Below are 12,705 nucleotides of genomic sequence, written 5' to 3'. Positions count from 1 at the left end.
CTTTGGATAATGCTCACTTGATTTGTCTAATTCAGGCTGCTGAAGCCTCATATTAACTTCAGATAATTTTGGAGTGGAACTTATTGGATTCTATTGAAACATCAGAATTGCGTCACAATGAGCTTTCACAGCTGCAGTGCCTAACATGTATCTTCTTTCCCCTTCCGCTCCATACAGGAAGTGTCCACGGACCAACAGGATCAACCGGCAGAAGCAGAACAATGTCCACTTCAGTTCAGAGAACACCATGCGCGCCTCCACTCGACTTATCTGAGCCCAGACACACGGGACAGAATCCCCTCTCCACTTTATGGAGCGCTGTGGCGTTAAATGTTCTCCCCTTGTAGGCCAACCCCGAAAATTAGGATCTGCTTCCCCTCACTCCTCCTCGCCCTCTCTCCCAGTATGAACTTCAAGGATGCCCAGGGAGAATGGTGGCAAAGCAAAGACAGAGCTGGCACACCGGTCAGAGTGAGACTCACACGTGGATAATGTCGTCATCAGTCGCCAGTTGCCGATATGGCACTTTTGAAACTTGTCACTTACGCCCGGGGGTTTTTCTGAGAAACTGAACCATGAGGGGAGGGGGGCAGGCGCTGAGGATACTGAATGTGAGTATGTGTGTGTGTGAGTGTGTATTAGATGTGTGAGCTTTGGTAGAGGCGGGCTAGCCGATGTCTGTCATTTGTAGTCGAGGGGTAAAAGCAAACCGGGGTTAGTGCAAAGCAGGGTAACGGGCTTTAAATGAGGTGTGTTTTGTTCAATCTGGGAAGAGGGTGGGGGTGGGGGGTTTGGGGCTACACGTGATGCCTTGCACCTTGTGTTATAGGAGACCTTTGACAGAGGGCACAATGTTATTATAGAGCTCTCCGTTCGGTTGTGACGATGAGGTCAGCTACTGTATCTTGGGTTCTATTTCCAATAGTTATTACTACGTTGTCTTGATGGGGTCATTTTTCTGTAAATGTAAATAAATAATTTATATCACGAAATGTAACACGCTGTCTCTGTGTCTGTTTTGGTTGCGTAAATATTCATTACTGTCACATGCCCTGTTCTTAGAGATACAGACATCTACACTGAATTTATGTATTATACTTTAAGTTTAAGTTAAGTGCATTTTTTAAATATTCTTGTAAAGAGTGACATCTACTGTAAATGATTGACGGTCATGTACAGTAGGTGTCACTCCTCAAATGACACATCCATTAGGCACTGTGCAAAAACTTTAGCCACTAAATGTAAAGCGAGGATGCAAAATTAATGCAATGGATGTTTTTTATTCATCAATCAACATCACAGAAAAGTGCAGTAAACAGAAAAAAAATCTATATTAAGTCAGTATTTGGTGTGAGCAGCTTTTCCCAAGCACCAGTTCAGGTACTTGGCAGGTCAGTGATTCAATTGGTTTTTTGTTCAAATTCAAGTACTTCTGTGGATTTCGGTGTCTCTTCATGTAATCCCAGAATGACTCGATGATGTTGAGTTCAGAGCTCTGTGGGGGCAAAACCATCTGCTGCCAGACTCCTTGTTCTTCTTATGAATGAAGATAGCCTATTTATGACTCTGGATTTATCTTTGGGGTCATGGTCGTGCTGCAGAATAAATTTGGGACCCATGAGGCACCTACCTGGTGGCATTGCATTATGGATAAGAATCTAAACATCTGAAGTGCCTAGAATGTTATCACAATAAACTGTATATGGAAAACTCCTATTGGGCTCCAAGTTTATGAGCTAGATTTTGTTGGTTATTTGGTCGACAAATCCACACATACAGGCCATTTAGTTCTGTATTCTCCTGGTCAGCCATACACAGTGTTGGGTAGTAACTACATACATCTAGCGTTACGTAATTTAATTATTAAATAGGTGTAACCTTAATCCATTACAGTTACTGGGAAAAAATGTGTCATTAAATTACAGTTACTTATGAAAATATTAATGATTACAAAGGGGGTAAGATTTTGCTCAGGAGGAGGGTTTTTTCCATATATTGCTGTCTTTAATTCTTTGAAATCAATTTTTTTAATATGTTGTAAATAAATCATGACGTAGGCTTATTTGGAGCACACATGGGCTTAAATGGTGTCACGATACCAATTAATCCCATGCCAGACTTGACTTTCTTCATCAAATAACTTTATTTTATATTCCAAAATCTACATGAACTAATGAATACATTTATCATATGAGAGATAAATCTTGCTTTATAAGATAATTATTGGTGCTTAATCTTACCCTAACAGCAGAAAAGATTTGTTAGAAAATTAGAAAAGTAAACAAATGCAATAAATCATATTACTTTGATTAAGTAATTGACATAGTAACATTACTTATCACATTTTAAATAGTGAAAGTAATCTTCACAATCTTGGCCATACAGAACCAAACACAACGCTGATCATAAAATATATCACAATCAGCACATGCACAGTTTAATCTCACACATATTCTAGTAGGCCTGTGCATAACCTATATTTATTTCTCTTCACATATTTATATCATTGTTCACTGTTGTACTTTGTCTTTGAATGCAATAATTACGCCCTCCAAGTAATATCCATTAAGTCTTAACTTCAGTGGCAGCTACAGGTGTCCTCCGCCACAAGATGGTGCTGTGTCCACCACAGTCTGGATACGCCTACCGACCCTCGTGTCGAGATTGAAAAGAGTCTGGATTGATTGTACCGCTGCGTTTAATACCACACATTCACTTTGAAACCAAAATTAATTTCTTTGTTGGAAATTTATCCCTGAATATACTCACGGCAGAAAGTTGTCGTGGCCGAGTGGTTAAGGCGATGGACTAGAAATCCATTGGGGTCTCCCCGCGCAGGTTCGAATCCTGCCGACAACGCAACATTTATTTTCATATTTATTAAATGCAGAATTCAATGCCGTTGTTTACCCATAATTCAACACTAGTATGAATGTTAAATAAACAATCTTACGTCCTACTGTCTTACGTCGCCACTGCAGCCACATTTACTTTCTGTTTCACGGTTAAGTTTCTGTTGTGTGGGTGATAGTCAGACGTAGTTTATTACTATGGCAATTCGATTGCCAATCGAGTGCAATGGTGATGTGAATTTAAGATTTTAAGATCCACTTTGTCATTTCACAGAGTATTTGCATACACAGAATGAAACGAAAGACTCTCACCAGGTCCTGTCAGTGCATTTAAAAGACAGTAATAAATATAGGTCCTAACAATGATAACCCCTAAATAAAAAACAAACAAATATTTCAGACCCACAATTAGTAGTTGTGCTAACAAAACATATTAAAAACACAGTTTAGCAGGAGTTCATAGTTGAGAAAAGCTTGGTACAGTAAAGTGCTATAGCATAACCTATCTACTTACTACATCATAAGATACATGGGATATATGTCAGTAACAGAGATGTATGAAATCTATAGATGAAATCAGACAAAGCTTGATGGTGATCTATCCTAAGCAATGACATCTTGCTTTATTTTCAGGTAGATTTAGAGTAAATCTTCCTCCTCAGCTGCTCGCCCGGTTCTAATATTTTGCATCCTCAGTTGAAATTTGAATAATAAATAAGAGACGGTTCTGCAACAGCTGTGCACAGTAGATACCATATTTATTTATATCAATACAGACTAATTTACTGACTTTCCTGTTTTAAACATATTAAACTTTATTGTCTGTGGTGATGTTGGTTGGAGAGTGTTTAACTGAAATAAATTATTTTCTCTTTGAACATTCAGGTTTTACATATATAACAAAATGCAATCACATAAGATATGATACTTTCTAATGCATCCAACCAAGTAGCCCTTGTTAACAATAGCTTCAACTCTACCACTTTTGCAAATGCTACTTACCTATAATACATCAGTAAAAATAACCTAATAGTAATACATACATGGCCTTTGGGTTTATTTTACAAAAAACTGAATCCTTTTAGTTGAGTAGAGTGGAGTCCTTCATTCCCAGATTGAGTGGATGCAGGCAATATCACAGTGCTTTTGAAAAACATCAAAGTCTCACTGTTATTATGAAGGACAAGACTACACTAATAGGTTTCATAGTTCAAAAACATGAAGTTCTCAGGTGGAATTGGGCTCAGGTTCACTCCTGGATCACTCTGGCTGACTCAAAGATTCCCCAGTCTGGTTTTTAATGTACCTGTAGGATACAGCACAGGTATATGTTTCTATGAGGGTAATAAAACACATGAGGTCAGAAGTTAGCTCAACCTTGCCAAGTTCATCCTTGAAAACTGAGACAATTATACAGTCATGCTAATATTGATTACACAGAAATGCGCACTTTTGTATGCAATGTGAGGTGATAGCATTGTACTTGACCTCTATTAACCAATTAAGGAGACTCTGTGAGGCCAGGTTTACATTCAATTCCCCAAAGGAGAATGTCTAGTGTCCCCAACCCCTCCTTCAAATTAAAAAAAATAAAAAGTCACAGTCCCCTGTACTTTAACCCCTGGGCACACCCCTGTTTGTGTACATCTGTGTGTCTGCACAGTACCCAGCAGACCCAGTCAGTGTAATCCTGTCAGTTTCCTGTCCTCTGCTGGTTTCGGCTCAGATCCAGTGGGCCTGAGGCCAGGGAGGAGCAGGAAGGAAGTTTCTGAGAGTGTCTGAGTATCTGCTCTCATCTGAGGTTCAGGAATGTGGTGGATACCATCATTAATGGACAACAAGATCAGCCCACAGTGGAATTAGCTTTCACTTCAAAAAAGTTTAACCCACTATACAGTCTGTAGTAACATACTCTGGTAAGCTACTAAAATTATACTACATTATATATCATCAACTAGGTTGTTATCTGACCAAAAAAGGAAAATGTCACCTTGTTTCCAGGAATGAAAGAAGTCACGTGCGGATCTGTGGTGTGATTTTATGTCAGCATCCGATGATGTACTCTACCATTCACTGTTGTTACCTGGATTTGCATAATCATGGTAAAATAGAGCAAAGGGTATGTTGACTGAGCACAAACCAGTAACACACTTTACTAGTGTCACTCACTGGATGCTACATGAAACTTAATGTAACTCTTTTAGGGTTATATTTCTATATCAAAGTGTCGCTAATAGTAGTGTCCATTTTACCGTGTACCTGCTGTCACAAGTCTCTCAGATTTTAATCTCAGAACTGATAATACAATAGCAAATAGTTTTATTTATTTTCACTGTTAATTTAAATTATTTTCATTGATTATGAGAAGGAAACAGTATTGTGACTTCTATGTAAAAAACTGGCTTTTAATGAGATAAAATCCCATCTGTAAGAAAGCAGCAAATAAAGTGGTAATATTAATTATTACTTTAACTGTTTTATGAAGATGTCTCTCAGTAACATTTGCTTTTTAATATTGGCAAGGTGTGGAGAGAATGAATAAGCTCCCAAGTACAAAATGTAATGAAATGTTTGAAATGTTATTTTTCACAGAAGACATTTTCACCTTTCAAAACAGGAAAATCACAGGTTTGAATACTGACATTACTATAATTATCACAGTAAGTAAAGTTAGTGAGTGGACTGGGTACACACAGTACCAGAACCTGGGACTAAAGCTTAGCAAATACAACACAGCCATTGTTAATCGTTAACCAGTGTTTTTCCTGCTTTGACAAGTCAAAAAAGGTCTGCCATGTCCAAAGCTGCTCCTAGTGGGGAGGCCAGCACCTTGCGAAGCAGCTCAACTGCCATCAGTGTGTGAATGAGAGGCAAAATGTAAGAAAAGCTCAATAAACATTTCACATACAGTTTATATCAATTTTTATTACCCTGATTTTATAAGGCTTCTCCAACAGGATGCAATCATTTGTACAAACACCTAACATCAACCAGCTTGGATTTAAAGTATGTAATATAGCACAGTATATTTCCTTCACATATGACATGCTAAGAATAGTTGTTTGCTTTGCTAGTTAAATAAAGTGGGGAAAGACAGCAAAAGGAAGTAGAGACTACTCTCTCCCCTGTCAGGTCACACATCTGTAGCTTAACCCTCTTCAATATTCCACAAATCAAAACTGAAAAGACATTAAGAAACTTTTCAATGTTTTTATTTCCTTATCATATGGATCATGTTTTTTTTATAACTCAAGTGAAGTCCTGGAGTGTAAAAGAAGACAGAAATGTGTTTTTACAGGACCACATGCATTTTGAATCTGTATTGCTTACTTTTATATCCTGTTTTATTATTCAATTAAATGATTCAGTGACATAAAGATGATAAAAAAAAGTATGTTCTTAACAACAGAGAGGAGGAAAGGATGTCTCCTGAGATAAGAAATGTATCAACAAGTCTGATCTTGACCGTATTACTTTAGTCCTCACACACACACACACACACACACACACACACACACACACACATGCAATGACTATACATGAATTAGTCTTGTGGGAAATATCGGATGGCCTTGGGACTTTAAGGTTAAATACACACAACTTTCCACAAACAACAACCAGTCCATACAGTAATACTTCCTGATATGCAGATTCCCAACAAAACACACCTACTGAACCTAACACCTACTCAGAAATGGAAACCGACATTTATCTAAGAAATGCATAACTTCTCATCTGGGCGTGTCTGAGCATGCAGGTTTGTTTTCCAAAGCATTCAAATGTAAATGATGCACAAACCCCTGAATAATACAATATCCTCCTTTTATAGCTCAGTCCTGGAAAAACACCAATAGTGGGGAGAGAAGTACAGATGATTAATAAAATTACAGCAAAATCAAACCTTTTTGCAGGGAGGAACATGGCTGTCTTTCAGGAATCCACACTTTGGGAACCATCAGCCTGAATTGCTGGCCAGGCAAGCCTTCCACATTGATTTTACAATCAACAAACCGCACCTCAACTCCTGTGGCAGGCAGGAATTGGCCCATTGGTTTGAAAATTGATGGTGTTGGACACATGAAAACATATACTCTCACAGGAACAAACAAGTGCACACTGTCATAAACAAGGCATTTCCTCACATTCTGAGTGTACACGTGTGGAGCTTTACACCTCAAAAATTGGTCCATTAGCTTTAGGATTGATAGCATCAAATCACACACCACAGAAAATACACACACCCCCACACAACCCCCCACACACACGCTCCCTCTATTAACGCACAAGGCCACCTTTAAGTGAGTGTATGTCTAACACACACTGGTCTGTGAAAAAGGGTCATTTAAAGATCCATCGCCATCTGTTTTGGTCCCAGCGTGCCATTTTCCCCTCTGTGGGGGCCTTTGATTTAGCGACAAAAGGGTAGCATTGCTTCCTTCCTTCCCACTGTGCGACCAGACATCCAGTCTGAGTTGGTTATACAAATCAAATACTACCAAGCATCCATCGTACCATCATAGGTATGACCACCTGTGTGGGACGGCTGTTGGTAATCACAAGCATTAGGGGTCCCATTTAAACACTGACCAGGGAACTGAACCTGCTTGCTGTTTCTCTTGCAGATACACAACCAGGAATGAACAAAACTGAAAAAAGTATGAGGAAGCAGTCATATGGTTATTATGAAATACTACCTGTAGTTAAGAAGAAAAAAACAACTCTCTTGTGGTTTCAAACAACAACGCCTATCTGCACCTATAATTATATTTTCTAGATATGGATCATCAACTTTGGAAGAAAGAAAAACCCTTGCAGCAAATGTTACTCCTTCCTCATATAAATTAGTGTAGAGGCATGCGTCAATACTCATCTCAGCCTCAGCTTCCCACTTTTCATCAACATCAACCTATTTCACATTTTCAATTCATGACTCTCAAAGATATTGTTTAGGTTTGTACTTCATCACAGAAATGTTAACGCTCTCTTATCAGTTGAGTTGAAAGTCTAATAATGGCAAAAATACAAAATATAATCTTAAATTTAATCATCCCTCCCACAATTAAAATTAACGATGACATGCAAATATATTTGTAATAGTTTGTATGATTGAAACAAAGAAACAAAGAAAAAAGGTCTTGAAGGAAATATGAGATATTCTCCTTTCTGTTTGATTGACAGCTGGTGGTGTGCTGCCAGTAAACAGAGCAAAGTAAACAAACGATTGTAACTACAGAAGACCAAACCAGCATTCAACAGGACAAAAGTCTCATTTTCAGATATGCATGCTGTTTAATGTGTGGGACGACAAAATCAGCATTTAACATTTGCAAGTATATATTTACATGCTGTACAGTTATCTAGCTGCAATCTGACATTAGTGGGGCAGTGCAGGTGTAGACACAGGCTATTTTTTCATTCACTACCATATATAAAGGAAGGGATCACTTTAACAATTGAATGTTGAATATATTTTAAGGTTTTATTTAAACATTGGACATTTTGAATGTTGGTTATATTTGTGTGGGTGTGGGTCGTTGTTGAGAGTCTGTGGCTCTTGTATTGTGCAGCAGGATGCTATCAGTCTAAATGCAACCATCTGCTCTGCCTCAAAATAATATCTCCATCTGACTTACATAGGTGAGGTGGAGAAGAGTATTTCATTAAATTAATGCTAAAGTAGGGGGCGACATCATGAAATCAAAGAATTTAAAGCATTATTACAATTATTACCCACATCTGCAGTTGCCCTCTGCTCTACAGAGATTTTTAGCTCAATGTTTTATTTTTTGACTATCTCAGCTCATCAACTTTGTTTGCAGATGCAGCAGGAAGCCGTTTTCAGCTAAAAAAGCCCTGATTAACCCACTGTGCACCACAGGTATCTGCCCAACATCAAATGGGAAACAAAGTCAGCAACTAGCTGGTGAACATGATGGAAAATTTAGCAGATAAGGAGCAACGTATTTCCCCCGGGAGTTTGTGGAGATCAAAACCAGTGCTTCAGTAAGAGGAGCGTTAATATTGGAGTCACCAGTATAAAAAAAAGTATAAAAGCAAGTAAACCTGCAGAGGCCACTCTTCCTTGTAAGTGCATCCTCCTCTAATATAGAGTATAACATCTTGTGTGTGAGAGAGAAGCCATCATTAAAGCCTCCATGAATCCTGCCTCAAGGTGTTTCAGTTGCATTCTTGTGTCCACATCAAGCAGCCACTTACACACCACACAGAGGAAGATGGAGACCATATAACACACTTTACAAGACAAGGAATGCAGTTTGCAGCAGTAAGGACTATAAAGCATGAGATAGAAAAAACAGAGGGAAACAACACTGAGATATCTGCAGAAGATTCATTGTTTGTGTGTGTGAAGCTGCTCACACTCCAAAAAACAAAATGTTAAAGTGAAACCACCTACAACTTGTTGCTTCAAGTAAATCTCAATCTGGCTGTTTCATAGTCAAAGATGAAAACTTGTTCTTCAACCGTTCTACGCATGTAATTTGTCATAAGCCAACCGTTTCAGCTGTGCCACTCCCGCAGGGCTGAAGTATCTGACACAACTCCAAGAATACAATGCTCAATGGATCAATACAACTTGTAGTGGCATGTTTGTTGAAATTATGTTGCTGTTGCAGTATCTTCACCTGACTAAAGAAGAAATGTGGCTGTTACTTTCAATAAAAGAAAAAGGTAATCAAAGAGTCTATTATAATCACGTCTTACAGAATATAAAGGAATGACTCATGATTTCAAAAAATATTCCTCTTGGCTATAGCTCTGTTTTTTTCTACAGTGTAATTCATGTACATCACTGTACAGACAGAATTAGGTCATGCACTTGCATTTCTTTGCCTCCAGAGGGCAAATACATTAATTTCCTCATACAGGCTTGTAAAGATGCCCCACCACCAGCTCTTTTTAACTCATTCTCAAACTATTTGAGTGCATGACATAATTGTTTTGAGAGTATACTGTGTTAAATGTAACAGCAAAAAGAGCCCTTAGATAAATAGATAGTGATTTTTATAAAATAGGCAAAGGAAGGACAACATTCCTTGACACAACACTAGGAATGTGTGGAACATGTACCAGACCATCACAAGCACTGGAGGAATTCAGGAAAGCGGACGATAAGTTATAGAGAGGAAGAAAAGGGGAAAGGGAGGGATGGAGAAAAGGGAAAGGAAAGGACAGTTGGAAGAATGACAGGATGGGAGCGTCATTCTCTCCACTCTTTCCCTGGGGAGAAAGTGGGAAAAGTCAGGGTTCAAGTGCTAGGACCGGGAGGTCACACTTTCATGTTGACAGAAGAGTGTCTCCAAAGAGAAGTCGTGACATAGAGAGGGTTAGAAACACTAGGTTTTTGAGTCAGAAGAGGAAGGAAATTTGCTTGGACGAGTGTATGCCTATAGCACGTCCACTCCACCTGACAAGCTTTGAAGCTTGTGAGAGACTAACCTCAAGAAGAGGTGTTAGCCTTGGATGTTGACATGGGAGAATCTGTGAAGGACATTTCTGACTACATGAGGAGGCTGGTGAAAAGACTGAGCTGTTACAGAAAAATGACCAGCTATGGCTCTCATATCTATACAGGTACTAGTCCAGGTAAAAGTCTTTGATGTCCACATACCAAATTTCACCACATCAAAGGTCCAACAAAGGGCGCAGTGCATAATATTTTCTTCACCTGCTTTGTGTCACCAAGTCCTTAAACTTGGGTATAAAATGGTGATACTGGTTGGTTCATTAGTTAGTCTGCTGTGGTAGGAGCTCTTTACTGTATTCATCGTTGGAAATATTCTACTATGCTTGAAGCTTGATATGATTACTTCAGTAGGGGTTTTTGGTATAGTTTTGTTCAAAATGGGCATGTTTGGTCTTGCAGTGGTTTTTTACATTACCACTCATCACTATGCCCACTGTTTAATTGCAAATCAAACACACATGTCTACCCTCAGGCAAAATGAACACGTATTTCTCAGTTCAGGCACTCTTATTCACACTCTTCCCAGTGTCAACCTTCATCAGGTAGCTTTAAACAAGCCATTTAATGGTTTCAACCCAAGCTGCTACATCCAACAATAACCTTACTAACTGTGGTGGCTGAATGAAGACAGGTGAGGTGATGGTATACCTGGTCAGGTTACAGTGAAATTTTGCTCAGATTAAATTGCTATTCAGTCTGGAATCTAGACCAGAATCCACCTATCAAGTGTGTAAGTCTAGTCACTTTTTAAAGACATAGTTTCACACTTATTTCCTTTCTTGCCAAGTGTTAGATCAGAGGGTCGATACCGTTTTAGTATCTGTCTGTCAAATAAGAAGGTTCAGCCAGCAGTCAGTTAGCGTAGCTTAGCACAAAGACTGCAAACAGACAGAAACTGCTAGCCTGCTCATCCCAAAGATAACAAAATCTTCCTACCAGCACCTCTAAAACTCACTCACTTTGTTTTTTATTGTGTGTTTAATCCATAGGAAAAAAAGTGTAAAAGCTTCTGTTGGTTGCCAGGCAACAACAACAAGGGAGTTACTGTGCCCATTCAGAAAATCAGCTCTACATTTTACCACAAAGCATTACTTTTACACCTTTTGCATGAATTAAACAAAGGAGATATACAGTAAATGTGCGTCAGTACAGTGTTGTCAGAAATCAGTGAGCTTTAGAGGAGCTGGGAGGAGGATCTTTGTATAGAGTAAGGCTAGCTGTTCTCCCATGCTGCCAGTTTTTGTGCTAAAATAAGCGAACCTGCTGCTCACAGTAGCTTCATATTCACTGTACAGACAGCCGGAAAACATTTAATAATCACTAGAGCTCAACCAACACAATGAAATAACAACACAGTATAAAAATAGGTGGCCTTTTCGACATTGTTTGGATCTGCAGAAGACTGTGGACTCTGCCATCGTATTTTAATTTATTTATTTATGAGGTGTGTCTTTTGTGACTGTGCATACCAATAGAGTTCAATTACACAAAGCCTAATCTTATGTTAGGGGTGTGAATACTTTATATTGATCTTAGAGCAGATGGTGGCTAACCAAGCCTTACCATATCACGCAGAATCCAATAAAGCAAGGTGTGACCTTAAATGCTTTCCACTGTCTTTTCAGGGCATTTTTTTGGAAAGGAATCGATCACAAAGATAAAGTTGCATATTTCTCTCCCTTCATGAAAGTGTGCAAACATCCCGGTACTCTTGTTTAAAGGTTATAGATGCAACACACTGACACATTACTGTTGAATACCATGTAATGTTTATCACAATACATGATTGGGTTACTGTGAATAGAAGATTTACAGTGATAGTGACAGATAGAAACATTGAGAGAGGGGCCTAGGCACCATGCCAGGGCACAGATGAGCTCATTGTTGAAACAGGGATTTCCACATTTCCATGCGAGTGTGCCCCATGCCATGACACAGTGCTCGAAAACAAGAGGGGGAGAGGAAAGGGGTCGTGCATATGTCACGCACACCCAGCAGTACACTAACATATCTGTAGGCACAGTGAAAAAGAGGCATACACCAGACTTTGACATGAAGAAAACAACATCCATGATTTATATCTGACTGTGTGTCTGGAAAAAATCAGCTAGGTTCCTGAAAAAAACAAAAAGAAATTGGTTTAATTGATTCAGATCATGGGTTTATCTTTGCTGTATTGTTTAATGTGACTCAGACAAGAACACACACACACCTACACACACTCACACTCACACACACACACCCTACACACACAGACACACACCTACAGACACACACACACACACACACACATTAGATTACTCGATTACAATGCAATCCAGTACAAGTTGGCACAATGCAATAACACAGAAGCGAGTGCAGTAAACA

At 38.9% G+C, this 12,705-nt stretch overlaps 1 protein-coding gene and 1 non-coding gene across 3 annotated transcripts in view; both read left to right on the top strand.

Annotated features, from left to right (window-relative positions):
* The window catches only part of tmeff2a (transmembrane protein with EGF-like and two follistatin-like domains 2a), a 118,976-nt gene extending 118,443 nt beyond the window's left edge, over positions 1 to 533 (top strand). For both annotated transcript variants that reach the window (XM_053329213.1, XM_053329214.1), the window contains one exon: positions 178 to 533. In XM_053329213.1, coding sequence (XP_053185188.1) covers positions 178 to 274 — 97 coding nt within the window. In that variant the 3' untranslated portion in view covers positions 275 to 533. The remainder of the gene's footprint in view (positions 1 to 177) is intronic.
* A 2,244-nt stretch (positions 534 to 2,777) lies between these two features.
* On the top strand, positions 2,778 to 2,859 carry trnas-aga (transfer RNA serine (anticodon AGA)). The gene has a single exon. It is a non-coding gene; the product is annotated as a tRNA-Ser (tRNA).
* The last annotated feature ends 9,846 nt before the right edge of the window (positions 2,860 to 12,705 follow it).

Source organism: Scomber japonicus, chromosome 11 (genome assembly GCF_027409825.1).
Source record: "Scomber japonicus isolate fScoJap1 chromosome 11, fScoJap1.pri, whole genome shotgun sequence".
In the NCBI taxonomy this organism is placed as follows: Eukaryota; Metazoa; Chordata; class Actinopteri; order Scombriformes; family Scombridae; genus Scomber; species Scomber japonicus.
This window is presented reverse-complemented; position numbering and strand designations above follow the sequence as displayed.